At 45.0% G+C, this 12,496-nt stretch overlaps 1 protein-coding gene across 4 annotated transcripts in view; it reads left to right on the forward strand.

Moving 5' to 3' along the window:
• Positions 1-12,496, forward strand: part of LOC133634846 (excitatory amino acid transporter 1-like) — a 38,320-nt gene that overhangs the window by 23,904 nt on the left and 1,920 nt on the right. For all 4 annotated transcript variants that reach the window (XM_062027487.1, XM_062027485.1, XM_062027486.1 and 1 more), the window contains 8 exons: positions 167-436; positions 515-652; positions 2,051-2,258; positions 2,335-2,377; positions 4,277-4,378; positions 4,447-4,628; positions 7,429-7,662; positions 10,158-10,352. In XM_062027487.1, coding sequence (XP_061883471.1) covers positions 211-436; positions 515-652; positions 2,051-2,258; positions 2,335-2,377; positions 4,277-4,378; positions 4,447-4,628; positions 7,429-7,662; positions 10,158-10,352 — 1,328 coding nt within the window. In that variant the 5' untranslated portion in view covers positions 167-210. The remainder of the gene's footprint in view (positions 1-166; positions 437-514; positions 653-2,050; positions 2,259-2,334; positions 2,378-4,276; positions 4,379-4,446; positions 4,629-7,428; positions 7,663-10,157; positions 10,353-12,496) is intronic.

Genomic DNA, 12,496 nt, shown 5'->3' on the forward strand with positions numbered 1-12,496 from the left:
CGCTACCAAAATACTAGTAGTAATTTTTGGATACTCTCCGCACCTCTCCCAAAATACTAGAAACAGTTGTCAGTATCATACAGCGCAAACTCCAACCACAGTAACACAATTTTCAACCTAATTAGATTGTTTGGGTGTACCTAATGAAGTATCCCTCCATTCCCAGTTTCCCAGGAGACCTCCCTTCTGGACCAGGTCCTGGAACTGATTATGAACGAGAAGCCCCCGTCCACCAGTGCCAGTCTCTTCCTGAATGAGGAGGCGGACAAACCCCCGGCGAGCGAGCGAGGACACCTGCGGAGGAGAGTGCGCGCCGCCATGGAGAGGAGAGCCGGCGGCATGAAGGCGAGGCTGAACGTCATCAACAAGGAGAGCGTCAAAGGTTTCCTCAAAAGAAACCTCTTTGTTTTGGCGACGGTCGCCGCTGTGTTTCTGGGTCAGTCTTCCTCGTCCATTTGGAGTTTTTCCAATGATTCATAACTTTTTTTTTTTCCCTGCGCGTCGCTTTATGCAGGCATTATTGTGGGCTTCGCTCTGCGCTCCCGCAACTTGACCTTGAGAGAGATCAAGTACTTTGCCTTTCCTGGGGAGATGCTGATGAGGATGCTTCAGATGATAGTGATGCCTCTCATCGTCTCCAGTCTGGTCACAGGTGCGCTTTGATCACGCTTAGAACACACTGAGCCTGAGACGCCTCGGGCTCAGTCCACAGTCAGTGGGTAGCATTAGAAAGTGTCTCCGAACCATACATTTTTGTAGATTATGGATTTTGTGTCTCTCAGTGTGGCGCTTACCTCTGGTGTACCTCAAGGATCTATTCATGGACCAGTACTTTTTTTCGCCACACAGCAGAGTGCTGATTGTTACGTAACAACGGTCATTTTGCACTAGAGATGTCCGATAATGGCTTTTTTGCCGATATTCCGATATTGTCCAACTCTTAATTATCGATTCCGATATCAACCGACACCGATATATACAGTGGTGGAATTAACACATTATTATGCCTAATTTTGTTGTGATGCCCCGCTGGATGCATTAAACAATGTAACAAGGTTTTCCAAAATAAATCAACTCAAGTTATGGAAAAAAAAATGCCAACATGGCCCTGCCATATTTATTATTGAAGTCACATTATTTTTTAGAGTAGCTGGTGGTGTATATTGTAGCGTCCCGGAAGAGTTAGTGCTGCAAGGGGTTCTGGGTATTTGTTCTGTTGTGTTTATGTTGTGTTACGGTGCGGATGTTCTCCCAAAATGTGTTTGTCATTCTTGTTTGGTGTGGGTTCACAGTGTGGCGCATATTTGTAACAGTGTTAAAGTTGTTTATGCGGCCACCCTCAGTGTGACCTGTATGGCTGTTGACCAAGTATGCCTTGCATTCACTTGTGCGTGCTTGAAATTAACGTTAGCATTAAGTCAGCATTTCTTGACATCTTCGAGTTAAGATGATTGTTAAACCCGTCCAACGCTACATTATTATGTGACTGGGCCGGCACGCTGTTTATGTGGAGGAAAAGCGGACGCCTGGACAGCATGCGGCTCTTAAGGGGTGAAGGTTTCAGGTGAGAGAGGATGATAAAGGCAGTGCTTTTAAGGCACGCCCCCAATATTGTTGGCCGGGTGGAAATCGGGAGAAATTCGGGAGAATGGTTGCCCCGGGAAAATCGGGAGGGTTGGCAAGTATGCTGATCTAAAGTACAACTTTATTCACCAATTTTTGCACACTCCTAACTCACTGGATTCCATTTCTAAATGCACAAGAGACATCAAAGCAATGTTATCGCATAATTTCCTACATTTAAATGAGTCCAAAACAGAATGTTTGGATCTAACATTCTCCCTTATGGGTTATCTTGACCTTTACTGCGAACCAGCGGTAAAGAATCTGATTGATGTCAGGCACTTTACATTTACAGTTTGGTTGATAAAAGCTTAATTCAACGTTAATTGCTGTATAATGAAACACAAATAAAGTAAAATTACTTAATTTCTTCATTACTGACCTTTTTCTCAATTATTCGGATGAGTAATGCCCTATTCCGTCCAAGGAATGTCCTCCTTGGACAGCAAAGCGTCGGGTAAGATGGGCCTGCGCGCTGTGGTCTACTACATGGTGACCACCCTGATCGCCGTCTTCATCGGTATCGTGGTGGTGATCATCATCCAGCCGGGCAAAGGCAGCATGGACAAACCGGTTGTCAATGGTGGAAACGCCGAACAGATCCATGTTTTGGATACGCTGCTGGATCTCATCAGGTAATCAAATATGTCCGTACAATCGTCACCTCGTTTACAAACACCAGCGTTAAATACTTTTCTGTTTTTGTCACAGGAACATGTTCCCGCCCAATCTTGTTGAGTCTTGTTTCAAACAGGTGAGACAATCACTGATTTATTTCCCAAATCGTACTTTTCATCAGAGTGCCCGATACCATTTTTTCCCGTCTGATACCAACACGACAAAGTCGTCTATCATCCGATTCCTCAAGTTATGCAATACCAGGAAGTTAGCCAGTCTATCAGCACGTTAGCCAGGCTACCAGGAAGTTAACCAGTCAACCAGCACGTTAGCCAGGCTACCTGGAAGTTAGCAGTTCTAACAGGACGATAGCCAGGTTACCATCATGTTAGCCAGGCTAACTGGAAATTAGCCGTTCTACCAGGAAGTTTTTAAATCTATCAGCATGTTAGCTTGGCTACCTGGAAGTTAGTAGTTCTGCCAGCATGTTAGCCAAGCTACCAGGAAGTTAGCCAGGTTAGGTTTACCAGGAAGTTAGCCAAGCTACCAGAATGTTAGCTGTTCTACCAGGAAGTTAGTCAATATACTAGCAGGTTAGCCAGTCTACCAGCACGTTAGCCAGGCTACCAGGAAGTTAGCCAGGTTAGGTTTACCAGGAAGTTAGCCAAGCTACCAGAATGTTAGCTGTTCTACCAGGAAGTTAGTCAATATACTAGCATGTTAGCCAGTCTACCAGCACGTTAGCCAGGCTACCAGGAAGTCAACCAGTCTAACAGCACGTTAACCAGGCTACCTGGAAGTTAGCAGTTCTACCAGGACGATAGCCAGGTTACCATCATGTTAGCGAGGCTAACAGGAAGTAAGCCAGGCAACCAGGAGGTTAGCCAGGCTAACTGGAATTTAGCCGTTCTACCAGCACGTTAGCCAGGCTACCGGGAAGTTAACCAGTCTACCAGCACTTTAGCCAGGCTACCTGAAAGGTAGCAGTTCTAGCAGGACGGTAGCCAGGTTACCCTCATGTTACCCAGGCTAACTGGAATTTAGCCGTTCTACCAGGAAGTTAGCCAATCTACCTGCACGTTAGCCAGGCTACCAGGAAGTTAACCAGTCTACCAGCACGTTAGCAAGGCTACCTGGAAGTTAGCAGTTCTACCAGGACGATAGCCAGGTTACCATCATGTTAGCCAGGCTAACTGGAATTTAGCTGTTCCACCAGCACATTAGCCAGGCTACCAGGAAGTTAACCAGTCGACCAGCACGTTAGCCAGGCAACCTGAAAGTTAGCAGTTCTACCAGGACGATATCCGGGTTACCATCATGTTAGCCAGGCTAACTGGAATTTAGCCGTTCCACCAGGAAGTTAGCTAATCTACCAGCACGTTAGCCAGGCTACCAGGAAGTTAACCAGTCTACCAGCACGTTAGCGAGGCTACCTGGAAGTTAGCAGTTCTACCAGGATGGTAGCCAGGTTACCATCATGTTAGCCCAGCTAACTGGAATTTAGCTATTCCACCAGGCACGTTAGCCAGGCTACCAGGAAGTTAACCAGTCGACCAGCACTTTAGCCAGGCAACCTGAAAGTTAGCAGTTCTACCAGGACGATAGCCAGGTTACCCTCATGTTAGCCAGGCTAACTGGAATTTAGCCATTCTACCAGGAAGTTAGCCAATATACCAGCACGTTAGTCAGGCTACCAGGAAGTTAACCAGTCTACCAGCATGTTAGCGAGGCTACCTGGAAGTTAGCAGTTCTACCAGGACGATAGCCAGGTTACCATCATGTTAGCCAGGCTAACTGGAATTTAGCCATTCTACCAGGAAGTTAGGCAATCTACCAGCACGTTAGCCAGGCTACCAGGACGATAGCCAGGTTACCATCATGTTAGCCAGGCTGTTCAGTAAACTTGTTGCATTTATCTCTGCTTTTGTATTGTTTCTATGTTTGACCGTTTCTGTGGACCACTGAACACTTCACACTAGTCAGATGCTAAGTCAACCATGCTGGGAATATTTACCGCTTCTATGTTCTGTTTTAGTACAAAACCTTGTACAAGAACGTGACCGTGAGAGTCACAAACGATGTGCTCAATACATCGGACGCTAACGAGAACGTCAGCAGGCTGCTTCGTCCCAGCCAGGTGAGCTCTTGTGACCATTTCACCTCACCTTTTGCGTTACATCATGAACATGACTAACGTCACCACAGGAGAAGCACGAAATCGTGCCCGTGCCAGGGTCCTCAAGCGGTGTCAACGCTCTGGGCCTGGTGGTCTTCTCCACCTGCTTCGGTCTGGTCGTCGGCCACATGAAGAAACAGGGCCAGCCCCTCAGGGACTTCTTTGACTGCCTCAACGAAGCCATCATGAAGCTGGTGGCCGTCATCATCTGGTTAGTGATGCCTCCACAAGGACGTGGTTACATCTCCCGTTACATCTGCCTCATTTGCCTGCGTGTGTTCGGTTTTTCCAAGATGGCGCCGCTGTAGTGGCTGCTGTTGGCAGGAGCTCTGTGCTCTTGTGTTCCTGGTATTTCCCTCTTGTTTTCATGTGGGGGTTTTTTGCCTTTTGGTTCAGGACCCTTTGGGACTGTGTGACAAGGGGTGGCACTTTCGTGACTTCTGCTGTGCTTTTTGTGAACTTCTGGATCTGCCTCCCGGGAGCCTTTTGGCCATGGACACCAGCTGCTGGGTCTCTGCCACACCAGAGTCCGTTTGGAGAGACCGGAGGAGATACGGATGAAGAGACAGGGCTGCGGAGCTGGCACTGAGCGCCGGGACGGACAAGCTTCACAGTGTCTTGGCTGAATGAGCAGGTATCGGACACCTCGGGTTGGGAGCCTTTTGGCCATGGAGACCAGCTGCTGGGTCTCTGCCACACCAGAGTCAGTTTGGAGAGACTGGAGGAGATGCGGATGAAGAGACAGGGCTGCGGAGCTGGCACTGAGCGCCGGGAGGGACAAGCTTCACAGTGTCTTGGCTGAATGAGCAGGTATCGGACACCTCAGGTTGGGAGCCTTTTGGCCATGGAGACCAGCTGCTGGGTGGGTCTCTGCCACACCAGAGTCTGTTTGGAGAGACTGGAGGAGATGCGGATGAAGAGACAGGTCTGGCGGAGCTAGCATTGAGCACCGGGACGGACAAGCTTCACAGTGTCTTGGCTGAATAAAAAGGTATCGGACACCTCGGGTTCGGAGCCTTTTGGCCATGGAGATTAGCTGTTGGGTCTCTGCCACACCAAAGTCCGTTTGGAGAGACTGGAGGAGATGCGGATGAAGAGACAGGGCTGCGGAGCTGGCACTGAGCGCCGGGACGGACAACCTTCACAGTGTCTTGGGTAAATTAGCAGGTATCGGACACCTCGGGTTCTTTGGACGTATCCTCGCTCATCCATGCGGACTGGACACTGGCCGAGAGTTGGTGGGCGGCCGAGGGCGGAGTCGGCTCTCTTGGTTGCTTTGTTGGGTCTGCTCCTGTCTCTGGCCATGCTCCCTCCACCCCAGCAGATGATGGTGTGGAACACCGCAGAGGCCACCACAGTGTATATGTTTTTTTGTTGTTGTTGTTGTTTTACTTTTGTGGCTGTATGTAGAAATGGCTGGTTGCATCAATCAATCAATGCTTATTTATATAGCCCTAAATCACAAGTGTCTCAAAGGGCTGCACAAACCACAACGACATCCGCGGTACAGAGCCCACATAAGGGCAAGGAAAACTCACAACCCCAATGGGACGTCGATGTGAAGGACTATAAGAAACCTTGGAGAGGACCGCATATGTGGGTGACCCCCCCGCCCCCCCTCTAGGGGAGACCGGATGCAATGGACGTAGAGTGGGTCTGACATAATATTGTGCAAGTCCAGTCCATAGTAGATCTAACATAACAGTGAGAGTCCAGTCCATAGTGGGGTCAGCAGGAGACCATCTCGAGCGGAGACAGGTCAGCAGCACAGTGATGTCCCCAGCCGATGCACAGACTCTGGACAGCCAGCACTTCATCGATGGCCACTGGACCTGTGCCCCCCCCCACCCCCCCACAAGGGAGAGGGGGAGCAGAGGAGAAAAGAAAAGAAACGGCAGATCAACTGGTCTAAAAAGGGGGTCTATTTAAAGGCTAGAGTTGGGGAGGAGATCTCGCCCCAAGTGGAGGAGTTCAAGTACCTCGGAGTCTTGTTCACGAGTGAGGGAAGAGTGGATCGTGAGGTCGACAGGCGGATCGGTGCGGCGTCTTCAGTAATGCGGACGCTGTATCGATTGGGGCGGCATGGCGTAGTGGGTAGAGCAACCGTGCCAGAAACCTGAGGGTTGCAGGTTCGCTCCCCGCCTCTTACCATCCAAAAATCGCTGCCGTTGTGTCCTTGGGCGGGACACTTCACCCTTTGCCCCCGGTGCCACTCACACCGGTGAATTGAATGATGAATGATTGGTGGTGGTCGGAGGGGCCGTTGGCGCAAATTGCAGCCACGCTTCCGTCAGTCTACCCCAGGGCAGCTGTGGCTCTGAAAGTAGCTTACCACCACCAGGTGTGAATGAATGATGGGTTCTACATGTAAAGCGACTTTGGGTACTTAGAAAAGCGCTATATAAATCCCAGGTATTATCCGTCGTGGTGAAGAAGGAGCTGAGCCGGAAGGCAAAGCTCTCAATTTACCGGTCGATCTACGTTCCCATCCTCACCTATGGTCATGAGCTTTGGGTTATGACCGAAAGGACAAGATCACGGGTACAAGCGGCCGAAATGAGCTTCGTCCGCCGGGTGGCGGGTCTCTCCCTTAGAGATAGGGTGAGAAGCTCTGCCATCCGGGGGGAGCTCAAAGTAAAGCCGATGCTCCTCCACATGGAGAGGAGCCAGAGGAGGTGGTTCGGGCATCTGGTCAGGATGCCACCCGAACTCCTCCTTAGGGAGGTGTTTAGGGCACGTCCGACCGGTAGGAGGCCACGGGGAAGACCCAGGACACGTTGGGAAGACTTTGTCTCCCGGCTGGCCTGGGAACGCCTCGGGATCCCCCGGGAGGAGCTGGACGAAGTGGCTGGGGAGAGGGAAATATATGTTCTGTCTGCCTGTAATGTTTGTCTGATCTTGAATGGGATTGTGCTGAAAATGTTACTTTCCCCTCGGGGAATTAATAAAGTATTTCTGATTCTGATAAACGTTCCTGGAGGCACTGATGTGTTGTCGTGTATCTGCTACAGGTACGCCCCAGTCGGCATCCTCTTCCTGATTGCCGGGAAGATCGTGGAGATGAAGAATGTAGCAGAAATGGGCCACCAGCTGGGCATGTACACCCTGTCGGTCATTGTTGGTCTCCTCATCCACGGCGTCATCGTCCTACCGCTGCTCTACTTCCTGGTGACCAGGAAGAACCCCTACAGCTTCATCGGAGGACTACTGCAGGCTCTCATCACCGCTCTGGGCACCTCCTCCAGGTGATGCAGCGATATTGTGTTCTCCTCCATCTTTCATAACACGAGCAGGGTTGGTACGGGTGCTCAAAAACCTTGGAAATGCTTGGATTTTAATGTTGTGTTTTCAAGGTTTGAAAAACGCTGGAATTTTGGGTGAAGCGCTTGGAAATGTTCATCATATTTCTCGGCAGTCTGACTCAATAGGCTAATTATCCATCCATCCATCCATTTTCTACCGCTTGTCCCTTTTGGGGTCACGGGGGGTGCTGGCGCCTATCTCAGCTGCTTCCGGGCGGAAGGCGGGGTACACCCTGGACAAGTCTCCACCTCATCACAGGGCCAACACAGATAGACAGACAACATTCACACTCACATTCACACACTAGGGACCATTTAGTGTTGCCAATCAACCTATCCCCAGGTGCATGTCTTTGGAGGTGGGAGGAAGCCGGAGTACCCGGATGGAACCAACGCAGTCACGGGGAGAACATGCAAACTCCACACAGAAAGATCCCGAGCCCGGGATTAAACTCAGGACTACTCGGGACCTTCGTATTGTGAGGCACATGCACTAACCCCTATTTCACCGTGCTGCCCTAATATATACATATAAAAGCTTGTTGTGAAAAATGAGTTGGAATCTTACAAGAAAAACTTTGAATTTTGCCAGTATTATAATAAAAGTTGTCATTTTATCAACGCAAGTCAAAATTCTACAAGAAAAACTGAAAATTTGCGCAATATTATGATAAAAGTTGGAATTCTACTCAATAACAGTCGCAATTTTACAAGTAAAGCTTAACATTTTCACAATTGTATGCAAAGATTTGTCATTTTACTCGAGGAAAGTCACAATTTTAAAACAAAAAACTTAAAAATGTTGGTAATATTATAATAATAATCAGAATTTTACTTGGCAAAAATTTGACAAAAGTCATAAATTTACTCCAAAATTGTTTTTATTTTTTTGTTATTATTATTATTTTTTAAATACACTGTAGCACTTTGACGTTGTTTACTCAATGTAAATTGTTTTTTTTTACAAATAAAATCTATTATTATTATTATTATTTATTAACAAAACTGTTCCACATTAACCTCCTGAAGCCTGCGTCCTCTGCAGTGGACATTTGTGTCTGACCTCATAAAGCAACACAAAAATGTCCACTGCAGAGGACGCTGGTTCTCAGGAAGATATGTGCGGTTCTTTATATTCTCCTAAAGCCGTTTTCCTCTGCGGTGGACATTTATGTTCGATACATTTTTTTAAATAGCCCCGTTTTGCGAAACACAAACGTTCACTGCAGAGGACGCTGGTTCTCAGGAGGATATGTGCGGTTCTGTATATTCTCCTTAAAGCCGTCGTCCTCTGCAGTGGACATTTTTTTGTCTGTGCTTGAAAAAAACATTGAAACACAAACGTCCACTACAGTTGACGCTGGTTCTCAGAAAGATAAGCTGGGTTCTGTATTTCCTTTTAAGCCAGCGTCCTCTGCAGTGGACATTTATGCTCGATACATTTTTTTTAAAATAGCCCCGTTTTGCGAAACACAAACTGTCAAGTTCAAACACTGATGACATCCATAAACAGGACAAGAGGCAAAGAATCAAACAGAGACAGAATTAAATTTGGCTCAATTTGAGGACAAACGTCTGGTCTGTACTCTTGTACAGTCTCCAGCACGCTCTGGCGAAAGATTGCACGCCTCCTCCTTTATTTGGACTTTCCCTGACCACATGTCAACAGCTGCTTCCAAAGGGACGGGGTCATAAACGGTTCACAGAAATGGTCGTAAACAGTTCACAGAAAAGGTCGTAAAACAGTTCACAGAAAAGGTCGTAAAACAGTTCACAGAAAAGGTCGTAAAACAGTTCACAGAAAAGGTCGTAAAACAGTTCAAAGAAGAGGTTCGTAAAAGAGTTCAAAGAAGAGGTCGTAAAAGAGTTCAAAAAGAGGTCGTCTGGAACTTGGGCAGATCCTGCCTTCTCTCCACTTTGTAGTTATTGGGTTAAAACAATATATTACTGTTGATTACAATACATGAAAGAAACAGAACACCTTCATGTTGCTTCCCCCCCTACACAGTGGAGTTTTACAAGCCTTCTTCCTGGTAGGTTCAAAGACATGTTTTTGCTTGTCGCCGGGAACTCATTTCAACACAAAGTTTTTGTGATAACTTCGATACAATTATTCTAACACAAACGTTCACTGCAGAGGACGCTGGTTCTCAGGAGGATGTGATCGCTTCTGTATTAAGCTCAAACACCGATATGTTCTTGTACCAGATTATAGCTAAATAGCTCATTTCCATCTGCAGTCCCTGGCTACCTAAATTAAAGGGATACAAAAATCATGCAATACAATTATAACAATAAAATCATACTATAGCATGTAATCAAATGAAGAAAATTCATAAAATGCCCTTTCATTGACACAAACTTAATATACAATACAACCACACCTCATTTACATCATCACACAAAGATGTTCACATCTGTCGTCATTTTGTCCCCAGCTCCGCCACTCTGCCCATCACCTTCCGCTGCCTGGAGCAGAATATCCGCGTGGACAAACGGGTGACACGCTTCGTGCTGCCCGTGGGCGCAACCATCAACATGGACGGCACCGCCCTCTACGAAGCTGTGGCAGCCATCTTTATTGCCCAAGTCAATGACATGAACCTGAACTTTGGCCAAATTCTCACCATCAGGTAACAACAGTTTCCGTCATGAAACCGTATTATAATGTGACTTGTTCTACAACAGGGGTCGGCAACCCAAAATGTTGAAAGAGTCATGTCGGACCAAAAATACAAAAATGTATCTGTCTGGAGACGAAAAAATTAATAGTCTTATGTAAGTGTTATAATGAAGACAACACATAATGTAAGTGTCTATATTAGCTATATTAGCCTACTATCAAAATGACTTTAAAAGTCTTATATAAGTCTCATAATGAAGACAACACATGACGTAAGTGTCTATATTAGCTATATTAGCCTACTATCAAAATTACTTTAAAAGTCTTATATAAGCGTTATAATGAAGACAACACATGACGTAAGTGTCTATATTAGCCTACTATCAAAACTACTTTAAAAGTTTTATATAAGTGTTATAATGAAGACAACACATAATGTAAGTGTCTATATTAGCTATAGTAGCCTACTATCAAAATGACTTTAAAAGTCTTATATAAGCCTTATAATGAAGACAACACATGACATAAGTGTCTATATTAGCTATATTAGCCTACTATCAAAATGACTTTAAAAGTCTTATATAAGCGTTATAATGAAGGCAACACATGATGTAAGTGTCTATATTAGCTATATTAGCCTACTATCAAAACTACTTTAAAAGTTTTATATAAGTGTTATAATGAAGACAACACATAATGTAAGTGTCTATATTAGCTATAATAGCCTACTATCAAAATGACTTTAACAGTCTTATATAAGTGTTATAATGAAGACAACACATGATGTAAGTGTCTATATTAGCTATAATAGCCTACTATCAAAATGACTTTAACAGTCTTATATAAGTGTTATAATGAAGGCAACACATGATGTAAGTGTCTATATTAGCTATAGTAGCCTACTATCAAAATGACTTTAACAGTCTTATATAAGTGTTATAATGAAGGCAACACATGACATAAGTGTCTATATTAGCTATATTAGCCTACTATCAAAATGACTTTAACAGTCTTATATAAGTGTTATAATGAAGGCAACACATGACATAAGTGTCTATATATGCATGTAAATGTCTATACATACAATGTCTATATATGCATGTCTATGCATGCATGCATATATATACAGTATATATACTGTATATATATACATACATACATATACGTATGTATGTATGTGTATATATACACTACCGTTCAAAAGTTTGGGGTCACATTGAAATGTCCTTATTTTTGAAGGAAAAGCACTGTACTTTTCAATGAAGATAACTTTAAACTAGTCTTAACTTGAAAGAAATACACTCTATACATTGCTAATGTGGTAAATGACTATTCTAGCTGCAAATGTCTGGTTTTTGGTGCAATATCTACATAGGTGTATAGAGGCCCATTTCCAGCAACTATCACTCCAGTGTTCTAATGGTACAATGTGTTTGCTCATTGGCTCAGAAGGCTAATTGATGATTAGAAAACCCTTGTGCAATCATGTTCACACATCTGAAAACAGTTTAGCTCGTTACAGAAGCTACAAAACTGACCTTCCTTTGAGCAGATTGAGTTTCTGGAGCATCACATTTGTGGGGGTCAATTAAACGCTCAAAATGGCCAGAAAAAGAGAACTTTCATCTGAAACTCGACAGTCTATTCTTGTTCTTAGAAATGAAGGCTATTCCACAAAATTGTATGGGTGACCCCAAACTTTTGAACGGTAGTGTATATATATATATATTAGGGATGTCCGATAATATCGGCCTGCCGATATTATCGGCCGATAAATGCGTTAAAATGTAATATCGGAAATTATCGGTATCGTTTTTTTTATTATCTGTATCGGGTTTTTTTTTTTTTTTTTTTATTAAATCAACATAAAAAACACAAGATACACTTACAATTAGTGCACCAACCCAAAAAACCTCCCTCCCCCCATTTCTTTCTGTTATCAATATTCTGGTTCCTACATTATATATCAATATATATCAATACAGTCTGCAAGGGATACAGTCCGTAAGCACACATGATTGTACGTGCTGCTGGTCCACTAATAGTTCTAACTAGGGATGTCCGATAATGGCTTTTTGCCGATATCCGATATTCCGATATTGTCCAACTCTTTAATTACCGATACCGATATCAACCGATACCGATATCAACCGA

This window comes from Entelurus aequoreus, linkage group LG19 (genome assembly GCF_033978785.1).
Source record: "Entelurus aequoreus isolate RoL-2023_Sb linkage group LG19, RoL_Eaeq_v1.1, whole genome shotgun sequence".
Classification (NCBI taxonomy): Eukaryota; Metazoa; Chordata; class Actinopteri; order Syngnathiformes; family Syngnathidae; genus Entelurus; species Entelurus aequoreus.